The sequence below is a fragment of the Pleurodeles waltl genome, chromosome 1_1 (genome assembly GCF_031143425.1).
Source record: "Pleurodeles waltl isolate 20211129_DDA chromosome 1_1, aPleWal1.hap1.20221129, whole genome shotgun sequence".
NCBI lineage: Eukaryota > Metazoa > Chordata > Amphibia > Caudata > Salamandridae > Pleurodeles > Pleurodeles waltl.
Genome location: NC_090436.1, coordinates 85,274,712 through 85,301,410, shown reverse-complemented (window position 1 = coordinate 85,301,410; position 26,699 = coordinate 85,274,712). Strand labels below are relative to the sequence as shown.

At 45.3% G+C, this 26,699-nt stretch overlaps 1 protein-coding gene across 1 annotated transcript in view; it reads right to left on the bottom strand.

The window, feature by feature from the left end:
• NOL6 (nucleolar protein 6) overlaps positions 1-26,699 on the bottom strand; it is a 455,500-nt gene that overhangs the window by 307,601 nt on the left and 121,200 nt on the right. The window contains exon 11 of the mRNA XM_069217421.1: positions 9,405-9,520. Within this exon, the coding sequence (XP_069073522.1) occupies positions 9,405-9,520 (116 nt within the window). The remainder of the gene's footprint in view (positions 1-9,404; positions 9,521-26,699) is intronic.

Here is a 26,699-nt window from a genome sequence, read left to right as displayed (position 1 = left end):
AAGGAAACAACAGTACAGTTTTGTCCTGGTAAGCAGGATCCCAGCACTCCGTGAAGTCAGCATCAATAGCAGGCAAAAGGTGTGTGAGTGGAGGGTGGGAGGGGGCAAAGGGGGGGGGGGGGGGGACGGGGGTTGAGGGTCACCATGCCAAAGGGAACACTTTCCTAGACCCACCACCATCAGTATACAAATCTGGCCTTCCTCAGCAGAAGATGCCGACCCTTCTGCCCCAGGGCCGATCTGGCACCTGGTCAGGCAGGAAAATTAGCTATACAGGAGGCGTAGTGCCTTTCCAGGCTGGACGCACCCCTAGGGCGACCAGTCTTAAATGAACACAGCCTTAGGAATTCCACCATCTTGTGTGTGGTGGAATTAGGAATTCTGGGACAGGGTGATGCCAATCCCCAAAGGAAGTGGTCATCTAGGGGGCGCAGTGACCCAAGGGTAAGTAGCCCATTGGCTACTACCCTTCAATCTTCTTAACACTCCCTAAATTGAGTATTTAGGGGACCCCCTTATACCAGAAAAACAGATCTTCACTGGACACGAAAGAAGGAGTGGACGAGAAGCCTTCTGGACCCGAGAACCAAGGAGCACGGCAGACCTGGAGCCAACCCTACAAGCCGGCCTGCTGCACCAGACCCTCAAGGAGCAACTGACCTGACATGCCGCTGCAGCCTCCAAGAAACCCAGAGAGTTTCCAGTGCTTCGCAACATCCCAAGAAGAACTCCCTTGGAGCAGAGGACCTGCTTCCCTGCATCTCAGGCACTGCTTGTAAATTCTGGTATTCTGCTCCGTTGCCAATGGGCCCGAGGGATCAACGAACCAGAAGAAGACTGTTTGAAGTCCAGGAGGTCAGCCCCAACACTTCACTGAAGTCCTGCGATGCTGACCCTATCGGGAGGCTCCCTGCAACTATACCTGGGGTACTGGGCCCCTTACAGCAACCAAGGCTTGTTCGTGGTCCAATCTGAACAACAGCACTAAAGCCGACCTACCATCGAGGGACTTCAGGATCCACAAGGCCATGCAGGAGAGTGGCCCCCTGCCTTGTTCCCCAATTCACCAGGTCACCAAGACCCAGAGCAAGTCCATGACCACCGCGACCTAACGCCGCAAAGCACCTGTGCCACTGAGTCCTGCAGTATGAATCCAAGGGAGTTGACGGTGCCCACAGTGTCCTGAGACACTCCGGAGCCGAGCCCATTGCTAGGCTTGGCCAGACTGGACTTCCAGTCACCACCTGTAGCCTCTTTCTGCAGGCCCTATTCAAGTCACAAGTAACTCCAACACCGGACCCAATGCCAAAATGAATCCAGGGGAGTTGATGGTGCCCACAGGGTCCTGAGACACTCCGGAGCCGAGCCCATCGCTAGGCTTGGCCAGACTGGACTTCCAGTCACCACCTGTAGCCTCTTTCTGCAGGCCCTATTCAAGTCACAAGTAACTCCAACACCGGACCCAATGCCAAAAGACACCACTGCACCTGAGCCCCACAGCCCGAGGAGAAGTGGACCAACAGTGTCCCCACATTCCCGAGGACACCAGAGGCTGAGACTCCACTGAGGGTTCCCCCAGACTCACCTGGGGTCTGCAGCAACTTCCCGACTGAACCGATCCCCATTGAAGTGAATGGGACGCCCTACGCCGTAACACACCTCTGCACCCGGACGCCCCAAGGTCTTCCAAAGTGACCTGTTGGTGTGGCCTTGGACCCTGCCCCACACTCACCTTAAGTCTGGGAGAGATGTCCATTAAGTCGCTGTGAAGTGTCCGAATGCAGTAAGTTTTTCCCCCATAGGATAATATTACTGCACCCAAAAATTGCACTATCAACTTTTGAAAACTGTGAAAATCTTTATCTCGAAAAGTACTCACCTGGTTCAGGTGATCTTGGTATCTAAATTTATATAAAAGTACTTGTCATTTTGTAAAACTGTTGGTGGATTTCTTTATTGAGTGTATGTGTCTCACTTACTGCATGTGTGTGTGCTTTACATGCATGGAATTACCCTTTGATATGCCTAACTGCTCTCCCACACTACCACCATAGAGAGCATTTGGGATGTCACTTGTGCCTCTGTGATACCTTTAGGGTTTGCCTAGACTCTTTGCACAGTGTACCTCTTTTTGGTCCCCGATATAAATATGAAGAGCCAGCTTCCGAAATGTGAAAACCGTTCAAGATAAAAGCCATAGGAGTCAGTGTAGTCCAAACACACAAAGTGATTTTTATATCATAACAAATGGGGGAAAAAAAACGATTTAAAGATTACATCAACAGAAAACAAAGTACAACTAAGATTTGTGTCAGGCACTTGGGAAAGAGAGAAAAATGGATGATGTACAATGCAGGAAGGTAGCAGACTGCACCAAAAATGTTCCAACTCCTTGTACACCGCTTTTAATCTTTTAGATTAAACCAGTCAAATATTCTGCGAAGCCTAAATATCATGACAAGGCCGGACCAAGATTGTGTGTGTATCTACGGACTAAAAGGAATAGCTGCCATACCTCTGGTATCACACCCAAATGTGGGCTCTCCCAATGCAGAACTCCTCCATTAGTTAGGTATACACAATTCGAGGATTAAGGCCCTCATTACAACCCTGGCGGTCAGTGTAAAAGTGGCGGTAATACGGCCAACAGGCCGGCGAAAAAAAAAAATGGAATTACAAGCATGGCGGTTACTGCCATGCAAAACCGCCACTTCTACATTGTGACCGCCAGAGTGGTAACGACCGCTGTGCTGGATGGAGCCTTCACTAGACCGCCGACGGTATCAGACCCCGCATACCACCATGGACTTCGTGGGGTCTTGTACTACCACGAAATCCATGGCGGTAGGCACTATGACCCCCCTACCACCCCCAAAGGTGGCAGGACCCCCTCGCCACCCCCAACCCCCCCCCACAGAAACATCAACACACACACCCCCACTCCCCTACATGCACGCTCACACCACTCATACACATACACACACACATACATATATGCACACATTTCCCATACACACAACACACCCCAGCATGCATACACGCACTCACACAACCCCTCTACACACTCACACGCACACCCAAATGCACGCACACTACACACAACACCCCCGCCACCCCCCTCCCGGACGATCGGACGGACGATCACCTTACCTGGAACGGGATCCATGGGGGCTGCTCTGCCGCCAGCACCCCGTCACCAGAACACCGCCACGCCGGATCCTGGGACGTGATTCGGTGGGCGGTGTTCTGATGACGTGGCGGTGGAGCAGCCTCCACTTCGCCGCCGACCGCCAGTATGGCTGCTGGCGGCTCTCAGTCTAAAAAAGGGCGGAGGGCTGCCAGCAGTCATGATACGGTGGGCGGGAGACCGGCACCACTGGCGGTCTTCAGCCCGGAGTAACCTCGGTGGTCTTTTAAAAAGACCGCTGAGGTTAAAACGATGGCCTATGTCTTCAAACACCGGAACCGATTGTGCAAGTAGAAAGGCTGCAAAATGGAAGTTCCATTTTCCTAAAGAGCTAACTTGAAGATTTCAGGGAAAATTACAATAACTGTTGTAGTCTGCACAAGATGAGTGTGCAACTGAAATGTAATTTGTACTTATGTTCTTTACTTGGAATCCTTTATTAGGTTTTATACTGAGGTACTGTAGAGCTATGAGTGTGTGTTCATAACAGTAGTAAAGAATGATTAAGACTGGATTGGTCTGACCGGAGGAATCTTGGGTCGCGCAACTGACCGAGACGTTTGCTGGTGGCCCCTATCTTGAGACATAGGAGGGAGGTGAATGCATTAGACCTTCTATTAAGGAAAAGGTCTTCACCACAGTAAGATTTGGAACTGCACATAATAAGTACATCGAAATGCCGTGGGCTGAAGAGAGGAGGTGTAATACCAGCGAAACTACAACTAATGATAGAAGTAGCACAAAGGGAATGGGAAACAGTGAGTCCAATATGTCCTAGGCTATGAAAAATTGTTTGCCTGAGCATGAGGACCAATATTATTGCCTTATCGGGGTTAAAAAAATAAATAAATAACAGCGGGACAGAGAGATAGAGTGCCTGGACCAAATGGTATCCCACGGGCCATTTTCGAACTAGTCCGTCACTACTGGGCAAAACCGTCATCTGTGTTATATAAAGAAGTCAAACTAACAGCAACCATCCCAACGAACTGGAGAGGGTTGATAATAAATTCAGTCTTCAAAGGTGGGGATTGGTCCAAGTCAGCCAAATACAGTCTCATAGCTCTTATAGATTCAGAAGCTAAGTACTACGTGTCTTCAATTCTAGCAGATCTTAGAGTGGTCGAACTTGAAGAACATGGTCCCAGTCAATCAGACAGAATTACGAAGAGGGTTTGGCACAACTAACTTAGCCCTAAAATCAGACAAGTGCAAGTACCTCTGGAAAAAGTTGTATCTTTGCTTTATAGACCTTAAAGCAGCATTTGGTTGTGTAGACAGTGGGATCATGTGCAGAAAATTAAGGGAGTGGAACATTCCACCTAGGCTGCTATGAGCCGTTGAACATTTGTACAAGCAAACCTGGATACAAGTGAAACTGGGAGACGGGACAAGGCTTTTGAGTAAAATTCCTACAGAACAAGGCCTGAAACAGGGCTGTAGGTTGGCCCCACATCTTTTTAAGTTATGGCAGATTTATCTTCAAGGCTAGACTAGTTAAATTGGCATCCACCACGACCTGTCCTTTTATGTCTATCACAGCTCTCCTATGCGAATGATGTTGTAGTGCTTAGTTTAACTGATGGCGGACTCCAAAGATCAGTCACTGAATTAAAAAAATGTCAGGGCTAATAATCTTGAAATATATACAACTAAACTAGAATGATGATCATCAGGAATCGACCAGGGCCATTGTTCGAGATTGGGCTGGACGACGAGGCATTAGAGGAGGTTAACAGCTTTAAGTATTTGGGAGTATATATAGACAACAGACTAAACTTCCTCGAACAGAAACAGTATATGACAAAGAAAAGAAACACTCTGGTTTATGCGCTTTGCACACTTGCTAAGAAACTGGATAGTCCATCCTTTAAGAAACTGCTGGAACAACGCACCACTTTTGGACAGACTGCAGGTCAATGCATTCCAGCGTGCATTCAGAATTACTCAAAACGCCTCTAGGGCACAAGTCCGCCTGGAATTTAGCTCATATAACAGGCACTGGAGAGAAGGTACACCGCAATAAAGTCCAGGTATGAAATCAGGCCAAACCAAGAAGTGTATTAAACAGCTCATTATGCTCAGACTTGGAAAAAGATCCATATACCATAAACATCTCTATACATCAATTAAACTGAGTCATACAACTGAGCTCTGGAATAAGGATCTGTTGTTTTCAGCATTCAGGCAAGTCATAAACAAAGTTGCTAAAATGCACTTCTACCTGAATGACAAAAAATAGTTTCAGCAGCCTTTCACATGCCTGGATGGTCCTTCAAAATTATGACAAATTGAAATCAACTCTATACTCAAGCCTGACATTTTTGGCACACATAAATTCGATTTGGCCAATTACCTACATTGGCATATCAACCATATTGGAAATATAGTGGTCCTACATCATGAAGGTTATGTCGATCTGAGAAGCAGGATTTTATACATCTGATTTGAATATGGCCCTTTATATTTAAAAAAAAAGCATGTGTAACACTACGTAATTTGTTTTTTAATGCTAGGAGTATTCGAACATTTGGGTGGCAATAATAAAAAGTCTTGGTCCTGTGGAACCTCAGTTGAACTGCAAGCTGATAAAGTAGCAGTACAGTCTAAATTGGAATGACCAAGTATACAACTCCCATTGGTCGGACGGCCAGAAGAATAGTGGATGACATGGCTAGTCAAGGCTTTAATATGGTTTATGATGACCGTCCAGTAAGCTTTAGCAGAATATTCTGAAACATAGTTCTAGGTAAAATGTGGGCCCTATTGCACTTCACTGGTGATCAATATTGTTTACTAATGAAATTAAATTGTGGCTGTTGTTACTGTTTATGAAGGAACTAGGTAGATCGCCGGCACCATGGCTCTTTATTGGGGGGTCACTCTTGCCTATCAACAAATTTGATCATGTCTGTCTTTGACCATTAATGTTCTGGAACTGTGGTATCTTGATTTTTATTTTTTTAATTAACGATTCAACTAGAGCCAGCTCTATCGCATTTTACTGGTGGTCATGCTTGCCCATTAATATATTTAATTAGGGTTGTTTCTACATACTATCAATGTATTGGAATTGTGGTATTTTATGAAAGTTTGGTTATAAATCATGTATTTTATTTAATGCTAACTCTTTGTGAGTTTTGAAAGTAACATTGTTACGGTTTTAATTAACCTAAGCAATAAAGGATCTCTAACTTTGACTCTGGCTAGGTCAAGGGTTCCCTGGCTTTAGTAGTATTACCTCCCTAGAGAATGCCTACCTGAAGCAGATTTCTTTGAAATTCTAAATTCAAAGTGTGGCGGTGTAGGAAGTTGGCTCTGTATGCACTATTTCAAAGTAAGGAATAGTATGCACAGAGTCCAAGGGTTCCCCTTAGAGGTAAGATAGTGGCAAAAAGAGATAATACTAATGCTCTATTTTGTGGTAGTGTGGTCGAGCAGTAGGCTTATCAAAGGAGTAGTGTTAAGCATTTGTTGTACATACACACAGGCAATAAATGAGGAACACACACTCAGAGACAAATCCAGCCAATAGGTTTTGTTGTAGAAAAATATCTTTTCTTAGTTTATTTTAAGAACCACAGGTTCAAATTCTACATGTAATATCTCATTTGAAAGGTATTGCAGGTAAGTACTTTAGGAACTTTGAATAATTACAGTAGCATATATACTTTTCACATAAAACACAAAGAGCTGTTTTAAAAGTGGACACAGTGCAATTTTCACAGTTCCTGGGGGAGGTAAGTTATTGTTAGTTTTAGCAGGTAAGTAAATCACTTACAGGTCTCAGTTTTTGGTCCAAGGTAGCCCACCGTTGGGGGTTCAGAGCAACCCCAAAGTTACCACACCAGCAGCTCAGGGCCGGTCAGGTGCAGAGGTCAAAGAGGTGCCCAAAACACATAGGCTTCAATGGAGAGAAGGGGGTGCCCCGGTTCCGGTCTACCAGCAGGTAAGTACCCGCGTCTTCGGAGGGCAGACCAGGGGGGTTTTGTAGGGCACCGGGGGGACACAAGTCAGCACAAAAAGTACACCCTCAGCAGCGCGGGGGCGTCCGGGTGCAGTGTGCAAACATGCGTCGGGTTTTCAATAGTTTTCAATGAGAGACCAAGGGATCTCTTCAGCGGTGCAGGCAGGCAAGGGGGGGGCTCCTCGGGGTAGCCACCACCTGGGCAAGGGAGAGGGCCTCCTGGGGGTCACTCCTGCACAGAAGTTTCGTTCCTTCAGGTGCTGGGGGCTGCGGGTGCAGGGTCTTTTCCAGCCGTCGGGACTTTAGGTTCAGGCAGTCGCGGTCAGGGGGAGCCTCGGGATTCCCTCTGCAGGCGTCGCTGTGGGGGCTCAGGGGGGACAACTTTGGTTACTCACGGTCTCGGAGTCGCCGGAGGGTCCTCCCTGAGGTGTTGGTTCTCCACCAGTCGAGTCGGGGTCGCCGGGTGCAGTGCTGCAAGTCTCACACTTCTGGCGGGGAGTTGCAGGGGTCTTTAAATCTGCTCCTTTGAAACAAAGTTGCAGTCTTTTGGAGCAGGGCCGCTGTCCTTGGGAGTTCCTTGTTTTTCTTGAAGCAGGGCAGTCCTCTGAAGATTCAGAGGTCGCTGGTCCTTTGGGAAAGCGTCGCTGGAGCAGGTTTCTTTGGAAGGCAGGAGACAGGCCGGTAGGACTGGGGCCAAAGCAGTTGGTGTCTTCTGTTCTTCCTCTGCAGGGGTTTTTCAGCTCAGCAGCCTTCTTCTTCTTGTAGGTTTCAGGAATCTAAATCTTTAGGTTCAGGGAAGCCCTTAAATACTAAATTTAAGGGCGTATTTAGGTCTGGGGGGTTAGTAGCCAATGGCTACTAGCCCTGAGGGTGGGTACACCCTCTTTGTGCCTCCTCCCAAGGGGAGGGGGTCACATCCCTAATCCTATTGGGGAATCCTCCATCTGCAAGATGGAGGATTTCTAAAAGGTAGAGTCACTTCAGCTCAGGACACCTTAGGGGCTGTCCTGACTGGCCAGTGACTCCTCCTTGTTATTCTCATTATTTTCTCCGGCCTTGCCGCCAAAAGTGGGGGCCGTGGCCGGAGGGGGCGGGCAACTCCACTAGCTGGAGTGTCCTGTGGTGCTGGAACAAAGGGGTGAGCCTTTGAGGCTCACCGCCAGGTGTTACAGCTCCTGCCTGGGGGAGGTGGTAGCATCTCCACCGAGTGCAGGCTTTGTTACTGGCCTCAGAGTGACAAAGGCACTCTCCCCATGGGGCCAGCAACATGTCTCGGTTGTGGCAGGCTGCTGGAACCAGTCAGCCTACACAGATAGTCGGTTAAGGTTTCAGGGGGCACCTCTAAGGTGCCATCTGGGGTGTATTTCACAATAAAATGTACACTGGCATCAGTGTGCATTTATTGTGCTGAGAAGTTTGATACCAAACTTCCCAGTTTTCAGTGTAGCCATTATGGTGCTGTGGAGTCCGGGTTTGACAGACTCCCAGACCATATACTCTTATGGCTACCCTGCACTTGCAATGTCTAAGGTTTGGCTTAGACACTGTAGGGGCACAGTACTCATGCACTGGTGCCCTCACCTATGGTATAGTGCACCCTGCCTTAGGGCTGTAAGGCCTACTAGAGGGGTGACTTATCTATACTGCATAGGCAGTGTGAGGTTGGCATGGCACCCTGAGGGGAGTGCCATGTCGACTTACTCGTTTTGTTCTCATCAGCACACACAAGCTGGCAAGCAGTGTGTCTGTGCTGAGTGGGGGGTCCCCAGGGTGGCATAAGATATGCTGCAGCCCTTAGAGACCTTCCCTGGCATCAGGGCCCTTGGTACCAGGGGTACCAGTTACAAGGGACTTACCTGGATGCCAGGGTGTGCCAATTGTGGAATCAAAAGTACAGGTTAGGGAAAGAACACTGGTGCTGGGGCCTGGTTAGCAGACCTCAGCACACTTTCAATTCAAAACATAGCATCAGCAAAGGCAAAAAGTCAGGGGGTAACCATGCCAAGGAGGCATTTCCTTACAGGCGGTATATGCTTTAAGTGTGGATGCTCTTCACTGACTAGCAACATTCCAACCTAGTATATACTTCCACATCAGAAACAAGAATGTATCTGTCCTTAAACAGTGTCTTGATTGCTAATGATTCCAACACAGCCTGAGGAGACCATATTCATGATACCACTTTTTTCTCTACAAATACGCTCCATGCTAGTTCTTATGTTTTTCCCTGTACATTTTAGCACTACTTACTGAAACACATGGTCAAATGTTTCAAGCAGGGGCTTTGAAACCATCAGAAGCAAATGAAATCCATCTGTAGTGGTATCATCTAGAATCTCCATGGACCGGTTAGCTTCAAACTGGAGCTAAAAGACACAAATATATTGTTAATGCTATTCAGAAACTATGATCTCTAGTTATATTAATGGTTAACATTTCAGAACAAAGAAGAAAAATGTGTTTATTCAGAGGTAGGCTCCACAAATGTTGCACGATAATTTACAGCTAAGGCATGAAAACAACCCAAACAATGAAATTGGCAACCTTTCCAAAAGGATTACCATCTACATCATTTGGCACTGTAAGCATTGACAATCTTGCCTCTGGTAAATACTCAACAAGGACGAACAAAAACACATGTGCAATTTGATAATTGCGAAATATACACGATTTTCAATGGCTTAATCCTCAAAGGTATAGTTCTTAAATCTTCAGGTGCTAAGATTTCCAGACCTAGTTGGCAACTTCCCCTAAACACAACTTATTACATTTCTCTCTCACGACTCTTTTTCAACTACCTCCCTTTTCATGGGTATTTGAAAGCCAGATTCGTTCCATGTGGCTGTAGTGTCACTATGGTCAGAGTCCTGCAGTAAGCAAGGTACAGGTTCCAGTGTCTCTTGATGACACTGATGGGCACGAGGGGCAAGGTTATCATGAAGGTGGCATGTAAGGATCAGATCACATCTCTTTATTATAAGCAGGGTTACTGGAAATATGGGGGAGGGGAGGACTAATCATGGGACGGGAAGACTAAATTATGCAGCAAGAAACTGTGAATTATGCACCCTAATGCAGCACATCCAAATGCAGTAATAAGCAACCGAAAGATGATTCGTCAACCTTTGCATATAGGGCCTTCCAATGGACGGTCGCTGCAATTAGAGTAACTTTTGATACCTTTTCAGTTTTCACAAAATAATGTTTCTAGCACAAATTAAACAGCAGATGAAGGATTAAGTGCCAAATGCAGCAAACAGTATTACGTGCAAATGCTACTGTCACAAATGTGTGAGTGGACCATAGTCTTGGGAAAAGGTTGGTACAAGGACCTGGGTTTAGAAGATGAGGAGCAAAAGAGAGGGAGGCCAAAGGTCATGTATTTTATGTGCAGTAGATGTGAATACATGCAATTCGCAATGAGGGAAGGACATTAAGGTAAAGGTTCTGAGGGCAAGTGGTTGAAAGGACTAAAATGTCAAGGTGAAGGTCGGGGAGCGTGTTGAGATAAGTGCCCGAGTTCATCGCGGGGTGAATATTGGCTGACGTGCCACTGCCGCCACACTGAGGGAGGCATAATGGGTGGGGGATCCACAGCGAAAGTTGCCATAAAAAAGCTAGTAATGTAAGGTATTTTCAAGATCAAAATAGTAAACATTGGACATCACCCTGAAATCTACTGTATATTTCATGTCCATGACAAGGTACACCTTGACTAAACAACAGCGTGAATAATAGCAAAGTGTCTGAAAGGCACTAATTTAGAACATGGTCCATCAAGTCATCATAAAACAAGGCAATAACCCCATCATAAAACAATACAATAACCCCAAATCAATTTAGCTGTCCCTACACTAGGAGAATTAGAAAAGTAGAAATGAAAAAATAACTGCAAATCTACGGCTATTTCCTCCCAGTATGTTCAACCATCAATAATATATCTGGAAGTGTTTAGAAAATATTCAGGTCATCGAAATTTCACAGATGACCAACTATCTAGTAATGTTGATTAACAGGAGGAATCTTCAAGCAACATACATCTTTCTTTGAATATACATGGGTTTAAAAGGGCTGTGAAAAATGATATTTGATGGAGATTTTGAATCAAAATGAGATTACACCCATAAAAGTAACCTGGCTGTGTGAATTCTCACTAATTGACAGATGTGTAGCAATAGACTGCTGCGCTGTGAGGGAAATTATGCGGACGGATGTTCAGAGGGCTCCTCTCATTAGTTTCAACTAAAAATCACAAAAACTGTATATTAAAAAAAAACTACTAAATGTGATTGGATCTTAGCATGTAAGGAACATTTTATTAGCATTTGTTCATAGCGTGTTGTGCTGTAGATTCACATGCTCCTGCAATCTCGTGATGGGCTTGGACGTTAGCAAGTTGTTTTTTCAAAGAAGTCCTTCAAGTCACAAGGTATAAAGTGACTCCTCCCTTAGTTGGCAATTTGCAAGGGCACCAACTTCACATTTTTCGCACAACGGATGGGATTATGGAGCAGTCAGTGAATACAGTATGGTGCACATGTGCAGGAGTTTCGCATAAGGGCGCTTAATTTAGAAAGACAAGAGATCATTAATCAGAGTCACTAGCTTCTGGGAAGGAAAGTAGGTGCATGTGGCTCAAAAGCACTAGAGGCAACAAACAGATGCCATGTGTAGCTGTAGCTACACATGCTCTGCATAGACCGTAAAACAGTAATCTTCTATAAGAGATTGCTGGCTTGTGGATGATGAAGATGTCTGAAATATGAGCCTTAGGACCATCTGGCCAACCATAGCCTGTTTGGCTAGGATATCAACAATAGTGTTTAGTGGATATATATGGGGTTTATCACGTAGCTGCTTTATATGTCGGACAGGAGGGAATATGATTAGACCTGAAGTAACATCTCTTTATGATTGCCTAAAGATAATAGGAGAGGGGCTTTGATGGCGGTCTGGGAACCTGACAACAAAGGAGATCCATCCATGGATTGTATGTGATCCAGAGAGGACTTGGATTTTGTGGGCACAATTCAAGTCCATATACATGCTGGAAGCACCACAATCTATCAGTGCAGGAACGAAGACAGACTGGCCAGGAATGATCTTGAAGGGCCAACTATAACACAAACAAGCGTCAATTGGATTGGTGTGGGAATACCTGGTCCCTTCTTACACATAAGGCGCACTTGTGCTGCTTGCACCATGGTGCACCTTTAAATATGCGTGCCTTGCACAATCAGGGAAAGTGCTGCCTACTACAGAGAATACACTGCCCTCAGGACAGCTGCAAACCTGTGCTGGGGCCACTACTGATTCATGCATCTCAGATATTGAAGGACAGCATGAGATTTGTCACCAGTGCAAAGTATATCATTCAGACAGTACACATCTAGAGAATGGGAAAATAAAACAGACATAGCTATGCAGCTCTTCAATCTCTAGGTCCACAGAAGAACAATTACTTGTTATGAAATAGGTTACTAAGAGACTGTCATCAATGTAGGCAAAGTGAGAGAGAGAGCATGAACCACTGTCTGGCAATAAGAGGGTGGGTAAGGACTGGGCAATGAGGAAGTAGGGAGTGGTCCAATACAACGCGATAAAGGTGCCAGTTCTAAGCAACTCACAACATGGGAAAGGAACGGTGAGAGCTTAGCTATTTGCAACAAGGGACAGCACGTATCTCAGAACCAGGGGATAACAAAATGTGGAAATGACTGGACGAACAAGGTTTCTAGGTGGTATGGCAAACTTTCACGAAGAGAGGGGAAGGCAATTATTGGATAAAACACATTATGTCACTGAATATGATGCCTACTATTTGATATAAAAACATTCAGCACCACAGGAAACATTTAAACATCAAATAACTTTTAGACAAGCATACTGATTCCACAGTTCAGTTTGCATGAAACGGATACAAAAAGATAACTCCATTACACATAGAGTTGGGTGTGACCAGAATATGGTGAAACTGTTACCCAAGTATACAGGGGTCCTGGGAGGGAGAGAGGACGAGCAGGTGCCACCAGCATTGATATTAATTAGTAGACCAATAAAACAGTTGTTTTTACATTGCCCTTGATGTAATAGTAAAGTTATTAAGAACTTAAATACTGCTAATACTTTACAAAGAGATCAAGATGCTCACCAGCATGTGTGGTAAAGTTACACTGATCAATGAAAAGGGCTTTAAACAACAATTAATGGTGATATTTTTCAACAATGAGTTTATTACTTCCAATGCCACTAAATCCTTAAGTTAAAATAATAGTCCACATATTGTAACCATGTTTGCTTTACATAGTTCTCTCCTTCCTGGGTGGTATGCCTTGCACATTTCTCAATCAGTTTCTGGTTTAAATTTAAAACATATTTCAAGGGCACAATCTAGTGCCATGTATGCCCATCTACAGATGCAGGAGCTCCTAACTCAATCTAACCATACAGTCCAGCTATTGTCCTATCCGCCCCCCACTTCAACCACATATACGTTTTGTGACCATTACCACACGTGGTTCCATGATCACTTAATCCGCCCACTTAACTATGGGTAAACCACTGTTCTAACCAGACATATAACCTGGTTCTCTCCACCTGCAGATGTGCAATTATTTGGTCATCCTCCTCCACACATCCATTGTCGATTCAAACAAACACAGATTATATTATAACCCCCACCTGTATAACCTTTCCTTATCCTTTTCCTTCTGTATACATGCAGCTCTTGCTTCCTTCACCCTCTCCACTAAGTTACTAATTTATTTTAAGAACACACAATTCTAAATTCTTTTTTCGTTTTATGCTGACAAAAACCTCCTCTACTCTTATCCAACTCTACACAAATAAATATTTTTCCTCATTTTATTATATAGCTATAAATATAGATATATATATATATATACATATATAGATCTATCTATGTAAAAGTATATATATATTCCTATCTATATATAAGTATATATATATATATATATATATATGTCTATATAAGTATATATACACATACACACACATACGGAACATATTGGTTACATGTTACTGTAAATTGTAGGGATGTAGATTCGCATGCTCTGCATACTACTGCCATCTAGTGGTTTCTAACTTGTTTTTCTTGTATCTTGAATCACAAGACTTGTAGGGACGCCCTGCCCTCCCTTAGTCCACAATGCGCCAGAGGGTAAGAAGTGTGACATGTACTATCGAAGACAAAGTGTAATATGCACTGCTAAAGGTTAGCTAATATAAAAGTACAGACATCTGTGATATTTGCTCGTTGTGAAGTGGGCAAATACCGAAGTGTCTTGGCCCTAGCGACCTCTAAGATACAGAAGAGACAACACCCTATTTAAAAGCAGAACTGAAAAAACACATTCCTGAAAGGGATGAGATGAGTTTGAGATCTAATGGCCAGGGGTAGGGAATTCCAGAGTTAACATGGCAGTAATGAAAAGCTTCTGCCTCCCCATCTGGTCTTCTTTATTTTGGGGATGGCCACCAATTTGGTAGAAGATCTTAGTTCACAACGTTGAACTACCACTTAAATACCTTTTGAAAATAAAGATGGCCAGTAATGTGCAAGGCTTTATGAATTATGCAAAAAGCCTCAACTTCTACTCTTTCAGAAATGAGCAACCAATGAAGGTCACTGAACATCTTAGTTATAGGGATAAACTTAGTTACTTTCCGAAGCAGATGGGCAGCTGCATTCTGAGGTGATTGAAGTTTAGATTGTGAACATTTCTTAATGCCTAGGTAGACTGCATTGCAATAATCTATCCTAGAAAGGACAAGACCCACTATCACCATTTTTTGCATCTCATGGGGGATGTAATGAAAGACCGTTTTTAACATCTTGATTAAACAGACACAGGAAGATGTTATGTAGTTAATCTGTTCAGAGAAATCCAGCTGCTCATCAAACAGAGACCTCAGATTGTTGGCCTTCCAAATGAATGGGGGAAGGAAGTGGGCCAAGACTGACTGGCCACCAAACATCATTCCAATGAAGGATAATTTCCAAAGGGGATGACCTCCGTTTTATCTGAATTTAACTTTAGACAGTTTTCCTCCATCCATGATGAAATATGGCAGTTGTTAAAACTCTTGGCAATAGCGTCGACATCTGTGAATCTAGATCACTACATGCTATGAACATTTTCTTTTCGTGCCATGCGAGGCTGTAAATTCACATGCTCTGCACAGAGTGTGAAACAGTTTTCCACCAAAGTAGTGGCTAACAAAGAGATGACACAGGTTTCCGAAAGAGTTCTTAATCCAGGTTGGCCAAATAAAGCCCATTGAGGGGCTTAGATCTCCACATGGCAGTGTGTTGTGAACGTGTGAAGTTGACCATGTAGCAGCTTTGCAGATGTCTGCTAAAAGGACGCTCCCTAAAAGAGGCCATTTTAATACTCTTTTTGCACATGGAATACACTCTGGGAGGCGAAGCTAGTGCGAGAGATTTTTTTGTCTTGCAGAAATACTTAGTCCTGACGATGTAGTTGAGCACCTCTTAACATCTAGTGAGTGTAAATTCCTTTCAGCTACAGAGTCAGGGTGTGGGAACATAGCAGCCAGCTAAATAATTTGATTAACATGAAAACGTGACCCCATCTTTAGTAGGAATTTGGTATTGGTTTTAAAATGCACTTCACTTTGTCCTTGTGCTCCTGAGTGAAAGGAATTTCCATGGGTAAAGCTAAAGTTCACTGATGTGTCTTCGAGAGGTGATTGTTATTAAGAAAGTTACCTACCACAACAAGGATTGTAGAGCACATAGCCACAGGAACCATAAACCATGTTTATGTAGAGCACATAGCCACAGGAACCATAGAAGAACTATGTTTAAGATCCAAACAGGGGGTGGGGAACACTGGGATGTATACCTTTTTGAGGCTTTAACTACATGGATTTTAAGAAGGAACATATGTAGTCTATTTGCATGAATGCTGCATTAGCATCAGGTGAAAGCATGCAGCTAATTATACTGTGATACAGACCTTAAAAGGGGGAGGCTATATGTGTTTGTTGTTGGAGGAATGGACAATCCATACCCATATTACTGCATAATAGGCATGTGTTTTGGGCCTGTGTGGTGCACAGAAAATAAGCATGCAATCTTCTGGGAGTTTGAGGTACCTGAATTCTAGATTCTCAGGTGCCAGATTGCAAGGTTCAGCTCCTTGGGGTCTGGGTGCCTGAGGTGGCCCTGATGCTGAGCGAGAAGATCCAGCCTCCGGTGCAGATTCTCATGAGTGCTGACTGACATCTCCAGAAACATGGAGTACCAGGGTTGCCAGGCCCCGGTTGGTGAAATTAGGATGTGGGTCATGGATACATGCCTCATATTCCTCAACAGATAAGGAATGATTTGGAGAGACAAAAAAGTGTTAGCAAATATCACAGGCCAGTTCATCCACACAGCATTGCTGCAGACTGTGGGTATCTGGAAGCAAAGCATTGTCTTTCATTATCTGGCGGTGTCAACTAGGTCAGTGGTAGGACTGCCCTACCAGCAGACGTACCTCTGGAGGACTTGTGGGTTCAGTTTCCTTTCATGGACTTGTTAATGTGTCCTGCTTAGTAGATCTGGAAAATTGTTGTCCGCCCCTCAGCAAGTGTTCCACTAACTAGTGTCTACTACTGCAAATCATCTAGTGCTAAACTTTCTGAGCCAAAGCAGGTAACAATGAAGAGTTGCAAAGAAACTAGAGACCTCTATACCACACCACATTTAAGCTCCACAAAATATGTTCACTTCCTGCCCACCTCTACAGGTCAGCTACCATATAACTCAAAGAGAGAATTTTCATATGCATTAGAGAGGCAATGCACAAAGTAAAATTTGCAAACCACTGAAATTTACAACATTGATCAGAAGATTTTCTTATTTTTTTTTAAATTCTTTATTCTTGTTCATATACGAACAAAAGCGCAGCCAACGCATTTCACCCAAAATAGAGTGTCATCAGGGCATAATCTATATGAATGGTGCATGTCCCAAAAGTTTCAAACAGAAGTTAGTATAGAAGGTGCAAACGAAACAGCAGCCATGCTTTAGGAGCACTCAAAAAACATGTGGACCGTGTATTGTCCAATAGTCAATGGTTGCTGTACTTGATACAACTGGAGCTCGCAGCACCTTGACTCGACAGGTTCAGGGTAAGCTCTGGAGTCCAAACCATGTTAGGCATAGTGTCCGCCCCCAATTACAACATACAAAATAGCAGTCAAGGTGCTGCAAACACCAGTTGTACCAAGTACGGCGACCAATGGCTATCTGACAATACGCGGTCCACACGTTTTAGGAGTGCCCCTTAAGGATGGCTGCTGTTTCATTTGCATGGTGTTCTTGAAATCTGAGACTGAACATCTTGCCCCAAAGAATCCTTCAAGGGATGACTCAATCCCAGGGCTGGCATTGCAACATCTATACTCGATGGCAGAAGAAAACAATGCACTGAGGACTAAAGAAGGAGTCACAAGAGGCTTTGTGACTCGAGACTTCTTAGAAGAAAAACAAGCTATAAACGTCTGCTCAGAACTAGATTCCAGTATGCATAACGTGCATCTACAGCCACACATGCTACAAGCATTATACATATACAAATATATAGTTGCACAAGAGGCTGTTGCTTAGACTGTAACTCTTTCCAGTGCGTAGCGCTATAGATTAACATGCTTTGCATACTCCCTGCCACCTAGTACTGGGCTCGGACGTTTTCAAATTGTTTTTCTTCTTATAATGCCTAATCTCAACAAAAAGTGATGGAAATGGTACTGGGAATACTTTGAAGAATGTTACCACTACATTTTAGTTTGTTTGTGCCATGTTAGTTCTAATTGCACCACAAAAGGAGTAGGATGGGCCAAACAGCTACACCATATCCTTTCAACCCGAGCCAACAAGCAGCCCACTAACACGTTCAGACTTTTTAGTAAGGTGTAGGAACAGAAATAAAATTCAAGGGATCCAGACAAGTCACTTTTCTTATAACTACTTTCAAAACCCAGAATACCTTCACACATTTCCTTCTTAGCACATCTTCACTCTCACACCAGACATGTGCTATAAGTTTCTAAGGACTTCCTCGAATGGGCCTGGAGGCTTTAGCTGCTACAGTGCACCAAGCCACTGCCTTTCTTTCACCTAGCAGAGGGACTCCAGGTAGAAATCCTACTAGAAGGCGGCCTTTGTTTCTTAAAATGTCATTCTATTTCCCTTCAAACTGAACGCCTAATGCCGAGCATCACTCTTCCATATTGCATTACTTTATTCGTAAACACAATTAAACAAGGGATATGTGCAAGGTTTGGTAAATAAGCGCAAGCTGCAAAGCTCATGAGTTGCTAACATGACACTGAGTCTATGGGAGAAAGATTGCACATCTTCAAAAAGGTCCTCGCTTGGCAATCTATCTTGTGCTTTTATTGAAGCTTGAAACATTTTGCCTATCCCAATGACTTTTTATTCCTATTGCTGATCTTAAATGAAAATGTCACTTACCCAGTGTACATCTGTTCGTGGCATCAGTCGCAGTAGATTCGCATGTTCTGCAATAGCTCGCCATCTGGTGTTGGGCCGGAGTGTTACAAGTTGTTTTTCTTCGAAGAAGTCTTTCGAGTCACGGGACCGAGTGACTCCTCCTTTTGTCTCCATTGCGCATGGGCGTCGACTCCATCTTCGATTGTTTTTCCCCGCAGAGGGTGAGGTAGGAGTTGAATTGTAGTAATAGTGCCCATGCAATGGAGTGACTAAGTATGCACTTATTTAAGGTTGAGATGATACATATATAAATAATTGAAGGTAACTTCCAAACTGCTACAGGCTCCCGGGGAGGCGGGTGGGCACATGCGAATCTACTGCGACTGATGCCACGAACAGATGTACACTGGGTAAGTGACATTTTCAGTTCGATGGCATCTGTCGCTGTAGATACGCATGTTCTGCAATAGACTAGTAAGCAGTTATTTCCCCAAAAGCGGTGGATCAGCCTGTAGGAGTGGAAGTAGTCTGAAATAATGTCCTTAATACAGCTTGACCTACTGTGGCTTGTTGTGCGGATAACACGTCTACACAGTAATGCTTGGTGAATGTGTGAGGCGTAGACCATGTGGCTGCCTTACATATTTCTTGCATTGGGATGTTTCCTAGAAAGGCCATGGTAGCACCTTTCTTTCTGGTTGAGTGTGCCCTTGGTGTAATGGGCAGCTGTCGTTTAGCTTTAAGGTAGCAGATTTGGATGCATTTAACTATCCATCTGGCTATACCTTGTTTTGAAATTGGGTTTCCTGCATGAGGTTTTTGAAATGCAATAAAGAGTTGTTTAGTCTTTCTGATGTTCTTTGTTCTGTCAATGTAATACATTAATGCTCTTTTGACATCTAATGTATGTAGTGCCCTTTCAGCTACGGTATCTGGCTGTGGAAAGAACACCGGAAGTTCCACTGTTTGATTTAGATGGAACGGTGAAATAACCTTTGGCAAAAATTTAGGATTGGTCCTTAGGACGACTTTATTTTTGTGTAGTTGTATAAAAGGTTCCTGTATAGTAAACGCCTGAATCTCGCTTACTCTTCTCAGGGAAGTAATGGCGATGAGAAATGCCACCTTCCAGGTTAGGAACTGTATGTCGCAGGAGTGCATGGGTTCAAAAGGTGGACCCATAAGTCTAGTTAGGACAACATTTAGGTTCCATGAAGGAACAGGTAGTGTTCTTGGTGGTATAATTCTCCTAAGGCCCTCCATGAATGCTTTAATGACTGGTATTTTATATAGGGAAGTTGAATAGGTAGTCTGCAGGTATGCAGATATTGCTGCAAGGTGAATCTTAATGGAAGAGAAAGCTAGGTTAGATTTTTGTAAGTGAAGCAAGTAACCCACTACATGTTCTGGAGTTGTGTGTAATGGTTGTATTTGATTAATATGGCAGTAGCAAACAAACCTCTTCCATTTACTTGCATAGCAGTGCCTGGTGGATGGCCTTCTTGCTTGTTTTATGACTTCCATACATTCTTGGGTAAGTTGTAAGTGCCCGAATTCTAGGATTTCAGGAGCCAGATTGCTAGATTCAGCGATGCTGGATCTGGGTGTCTGATCTTTTGGTTGTGCTGTGTCAACAGATCTGGCCTGTTGGGCAATTTGATGCAGGGTACCACTGATAGGTCTAGCAGCGTTGTGTACCAGGGTTGCCTTGCCCAAGTTGGTGCTATCAATATGAGTTTGAGTTTGCTTTGACTGAGTTTGTTTACCAGGTAAGGAAGGAGAGGGAGAGGAGGAAAAGCGTAAGCAAATATCCCTGACCAGTTCATCCATAGGGCATTGCCTTGGGATTGTTTGTGTGGGTATCTGGATGCGAAGTTTTGGCATTTTGCGTTCTCCCTTGTCGCAAACAAGTCTATCTGAGGTGTTCCCCAGAGTTTGAAATAAGTGTTCAGTATTTGGGGGTGAATTTCCCATTCGTGGACCTGTTGGTGATCTCGAGAGAGATTGTCTGCGAGTTGATTTTGTATCCCTGGTATAAACTGTGCAATTAGGCGAATTTGGTTGTGAATTGCCCAATGCCAAATTTTTTGTGCTAACAGGCTTAACTGCGTGGAGTGCGTCCCTCCCTGCTTGTTTAGATAATACATTGTTGTCATGTTGTCTGTTTTGACGAGAATGTATTTGTGAACTATTATTGGTTGGAAAGCTTTTAGTGCTTGAAAAACTGCAAGAAGTTCTAGGTGATTGATATGCAGTTTTGTTTGATGTACGTTCCATTGTCCTTGTATGCTGTGTTGATCGAGGTGTGCTCCCCACCCTGTCATGGAAGCATCTGTTGTTATTACGTATAGTGGCACTGGGTCTTGGAAAGGCCGCCCCTTGTTTAAATTTATGTTGTTCCACCACAGAAGCGAGAGGTAAGTTTGGCGGTCTATTAACACCAGATCTAGAAGGTGACCCTGTGCTTGAGACCACTGTGATGCTAGGCATTGTTGTAAGGGCCTCATGTGCAGTCTTGCGTTTGGGACAATGGCTATGCATGATGACATCATGCCTAGGAGTTGTAATACCATCTTTGCTTGTATCTTTTGTGTTGGATACATGCGTTGTATGATGGTGTTGAAATTTTGAATTCTTTGTGGACTTGGAGTGGCTACTCCTTTTGATGTGTCTATTATGGCTCCCAGGTATTGTTGTACCTTGCGTGGCAGAATTTTGGATTTTGTGAAATTGACGGTGAACCCTAGTTTGAAGAGGGTTTGTATGATATGATTCGTGTGATTTGAGCACTCTATTAACGAATGGGCCTTGATTAGCCAGTCGTCTAGATATGGGAACACATGTATTTGCTGTCTTCTGATGTGTGCAGCGACTACCGCTAGACATTTGGTAAAGACTCTTGGTGCGGTTGTTAATCCGAAAGGCAGTACCTTGAATTGGTAATGTATTCCTTTGAATACAAACCTTAGGTATTTCCTGTGCGATGGGTGTATTGGTATATGGAAATAAGCATCCTTGAGGTCTAAAGTTGCCATGTAGTCGTGCAGCTTTAGCAATGGCAATACTTCTTGTAGTGTGACCATGTGGAAGTGGTCTGATTTGATGAAAGTGTTGACTACTCTGAGGTCTAGGATTGGTCTCAGTGTTTTGTCCTTCTTTGGTATCAGAAAGTACAGTGAGTAAACTCCTGTGTTTATTTGTGTGTTTGGCACTAATTCGATTGCATTCTTTTGCAATAGTGCCTGCACTTCTATCTCTAGGAGATTGGAATGGTGTGTTGTTAAATTTTGTGCTTTTGGTGGTATGTTTGGAGGGAACTGTAGAAATTCTATGCAGTAACCATGTTGGATAATTGCTAGAACCCAAGTGTCTGTAGTGATTTTCTCCCATGCTCTGTAATAATGACCTATTCGTCCCCCCACTGGTGTTGTGTGGAGGGGGTGAGTGACATGTGAGTCACTGTTTAGTAGTAGGGGTTTTGGGGCTTTGGAATCTTCCTCTATTTCTAGGGAATTGCCCTCCTCTATATTGTCCCCGAAAACCTCCTCTATACTGTCCTTGGTAACTGGACGGTGTGGCTTGTGAGGTGCTGGCTTGTGTGCTTTGACCCCGAAACCCCCCTCGAAAGGGCGTTTTACGGAATGAGCTGTAATTCCCTCTGCTCTGCGGGGAGTAGAGTGCGCCCATGGCTTTGGCAGTGTCCGTATCTTTTTTGAGTTTCTCAATTGCTGTGTCCACTTCTGGACCGAACAGTTCTTTTTCATTAAAAGGCATATTGAGAACTGCTTGTTGAATCTCTGGTTTAAATCCAGACGTTCGGAGCCATGCATGCCTTCTGATAGTTATAGATGTATTAATTGTCCGTGCAGCTGTATCTGCAGCGTCCATGGAGGAGCGGATCTGGTTGTTGGAGATGGCCTGTCCCTCCTCAACCAATTGTTTTGCCCTATTTTGGAAGTCTTTGGGCAGATGTTCAATGAGATGTTGCATCTCGTCCCAGTGGGCTCTGTCATAGCGCGCAAGTAGTGCCTGGGAGTTCGCGATGCGCCACTGGTTTGCAGCTTGTGCTGCGACTCTCTTACCAGCTGCATCAAACTTGCGGCTTTCTTTATCTGGGGGTGGTGCATCTCCAGATGTGTGAGAGTTGGCCCTTTTTCTAGCTGCTCCTACAACAACAGAGTCTGGTGGCAGCTGTGTTGTGATGAAAGCCGGGTCCGTAGGAGGCGGCTTATACTTTTTTTCCACCCTTGGTGTGATTGCCCTACTTTTGACCGGGTCCTTAAATATGTCTTTTGCGTGCCGGAGCATACCAGGGAGCATAGGCAGGCTTTGGTAGGAGCTGTGGGTGGAGGAGAGTGTGTTGAACAAGAAATCATCCTCGACCTGTTCTGAGTGGAGGCTTACGTTGTGAAATTGTGCTGCTCTAGCCACCACCTGAGAGTACGCGGTGCTGTCTTCTGGTGGAGATGGTTTTGTAGGGTATGCCTCTGGGCTGTTATCTGACACTGGGGCGTCGTATAGGTCCCATGCGTCCTGGTCTTGGTCACCCTGGCTCATGGTGGTGTGAGCTGGGGAGTGTGATGGCGTTTGTGCTGGTGAAACGTTAATCACGGGCGGAGGAGAGGGTGGTGGTGTAACTCTTTTCACCACTTTTGGTTGTGGTGCTTGTTCCGTCTGGAACTCCAACCTTCTCTTTCTCCTAATGGGGGGAAGGGTGCTTATTTTCCCTGTCCCCTGCTGAATGAAGATACGCTTTTGCGTATGGTCCGCATCAGTTGCTTGTAGCTCTTCCTCAAACCTATGCTTCTGCATTTGGGAGGTTAGCGAGTGCTCTTCTGTATAAGAGCCTGAAGCTGGGTCGCTTGCAGTTTGTTTCGGCATCGAAACTTTGTCTGCGTGTTTTTTCGGCTCCGAGGTGACTTTTTTCCTTTTCGGGGCCGAAACCTCTCGGCGTCGATCTGTTTCGGTGCCGCTGTCTCGGCGTCGAGCCGTGTCCACACCGGCATCTCGGTGTCGAGGCTTGTCTCCAGCACTTTCTCGGTCCCGAGAAGGCTGCGTGCCGGTGTCTCGACCGGAGTCGGACGATCTCGGCACCGTTTGGGCCTTTTTCGGTGCCGACGGTCGGTCACCGATTTTATGGGTTGAGCCATGGCCTGGTGGCAGTGGCGTCCCCTGGGCCTTGTAAATGTTTCTTTGTGTGGTTTTCGACGTCTTACTCACGGTTTGTGTATCGTCGAATCCTTCGGAGTCTGAGTCTTGGATCGAGAAGGTACCTTCCTCTTCCTGTTCCTCGAACTCCCGTCGGGCTGTCGGTGCGGACGCCATTTGAAGTCTTCTGGCTCGACGGTCTCGGAGTGTTTTTCGGGACCGGAACGCACGACAGGCCTCGCAGGTGTCTTCGCTGTGCTCAGGTGACAGGCACAGGTTGCAGACCAAGTGTTGGTCTGTGTAGGGGTATTTATTGTGGCATTTGGGGCAGAAACGGAAAGGGGTCCGTTCCATCGGCGTTCCTCAGCACGCGGTCGGGCCGACCAGGCCCCGACGGAGGATCGAAAAACTACCCCGAAGGGCACCGGAGCTCTTCGATCTTCGATGCGGTGTTGAATGTAAGTACGCCGATCCCGAACGCAACAATACCGACGAAAATCTTCCGAAATTAACTATTTTTTCTGTTCCGAAACTCGGAGCGACAGGAACACGTCCGAACCCGATGGCGGAAAAAAAACAATCGAAGATGGAGTCGACGCCCATGCGCAATGGAGACAAAAGGAGGAGTCACTCGGTCCCGTGACTCGAAAGACTTCTTCGAAGAAAAACAACTTGTAACACTCCGGCCCAACACCAGATGGCGAGCTATTGCAGAACATGCGTATCTACAGCGACAGATGCCATCGAACATGTAATTATCTAAAACAGAACATCAAATATTTATAGCAAGAGGTATGGATGCTGGATAAAGGAAATTAACAACTATGGCTACTATTCTAATTCCTCACTGACCTACTCCCCTACAGCAGCAAGATCTCTTCCCTCTGCAAAAGCAGTGTTATGTACCCTCAGTCTCTTCACAGCAGCAAATAACAAAGCAAGACAATCTCTATGGACCAGTGCACACATCTCCGCATGATGAGCTTGTCTTATTTGTAACTAGAAGCGATTTGTTTTATATCACATGACAAATCCTTAGCAAACAAGACCATAAAATACGGAAACTACGCAGATTAAAGGAGCACAGCACTGTAGCTGGAGCACAAACCCTCAGGAAGGTCAGCAGCAGGACACCATATGAAGGTCTTCTAGCTTAAAACACAGGTATAAGTTACAATTGGTAAGGCAAAGTATTCTGCAGAGTGTTAATGGAAAGCTGGCCACCCTAGTGGCCAGAGAAGAGCCCCAGTGCCCGTTGTGGGCTCCTGAGCATCGCCTGACACCATACTCAGGTGGTGCCAGCATCTGCTCACCCTCAAGCCTTGGAATGTGCCACTGCAGCTACCAGTCTCACAAGAACACACAAGAGATTCACAAGACCCACCGTTATACCATACAGGAGCTGTCAAATCAAATTAAAAAGGATTTGTAGAGCGCACTTATTACCTGTGAGGGTATCCAGATGCTGTGATCGGCTGCTCCGGGCTTCAGTTGAAGACCTAGGTCGTATATCTCCTTCTGAATTCCTAGAGGGAGAGGAATGTCCTGAGGTGGATGCAGAGGTTGTGCCAGGATTTCCCGGGAAGTACGACAAGGAACAGCCACCACTGCTGCTGCGACAGATGCAGGCGGTGTGTGCACGGGAGAGAGAGGCAGAGCGTAGGGGTCTGGAAGGACAGAGGAAGTTCAGGCAGTGGTTGAGGCATGATGGTCCTTGGTTGTGGAGGGCTTTATAGGTATGCGTCAACAGCTTGGATTGGCATCATTTGTGTATGGGGAGCCAGTGGTGATGTGGGTCCATCTTTGAAAGTTCAGGATGAGTCTGCTGTGAGTCCGGTGTACAGAGCGTAGCAATAGTCCAGACAGCTGTTGTATAACTGTTCGTCGGGGGAAAGTTGGGAGCCACTTGAAGATCTTACAGAGCATGCGGAGGGTGAGGTGGCAGGCAGAGGAGACTGTTGATCTGGTTTTTCATGTGGAGTTTGTTGTCGATGATTCTGGTCATGCTGAGGTAGAAGTTGGACTTCACGGTGGCGGGGTCTTTGGATAGGGAGAGGATGAGCTGGGTGTCATCTGCATAGGAGATGATGTTCAGTCCATGTTTTTTGACGATGTTGGCCAAGGGGGTCATATTGGTGTTGAAGAGAGTGGGGCTGAGGGATGATCCTTGGGGGACGCCGCAGATAATGCCCTGGGGCTTTGAGGTGAAAGGAGGGAAGAGGACTCTAAGGTCTGTCAGAGAGGAAGGATGCGATCCGTTTCAGGGCATCGTCACAGATGCAGGATCTGGTGGAGCCTCCTGAGTAGGGTGCGGTGGGAGAATTGGCCGACGCCTTTCTCAAGTACTTTGGCTGTGAAGGGGAGCAGGCAGATCAGACGGTAATTTTTGAGTCTGTTTGGGGTCGGCACAGGGTTTCTTGAGGAGAGATTTGATACTGGTGTGTTTCCAATCATCCGGGTAGGTGGCTGAAGTGATGGACGTATTGAGGATGTCGGTGAGTTTGCTGCTGATGAAGCTGAACATGTGGTGTGGACAAAGGCCATGGGTGATCCCGAGTGAGTGGAGCGCATAATGCTGGTGGCGTCTTGAGTGGTGAGCTGGTTCCTTCTGGTGAGTCTGCTGTTGGTGGGGGCTTCTGCTGGGTCTAGAAGGCTGAGGGTGTCGGAGGTGGCGGGTTGGAGAGCAAACTTTCTGTTGATGGTGGATATCTTGTCAAGGAAGTAGTCAGTCAGAGTCGCACAGATCCTGGGAGGGAGGGAGGTGCTGTTTTCAGTTACTGAGGGGTTGGAGAACCCCCTGACGATGATGAAGTGTTCTTTGCTGTGGTTGGAGCTGGCTTCGATGCGAATGGCTAACGTGTGCCTGCTGGTGTCTTTCAGGAGTTTGTGGTACTGGCTGAGTGAGTTCT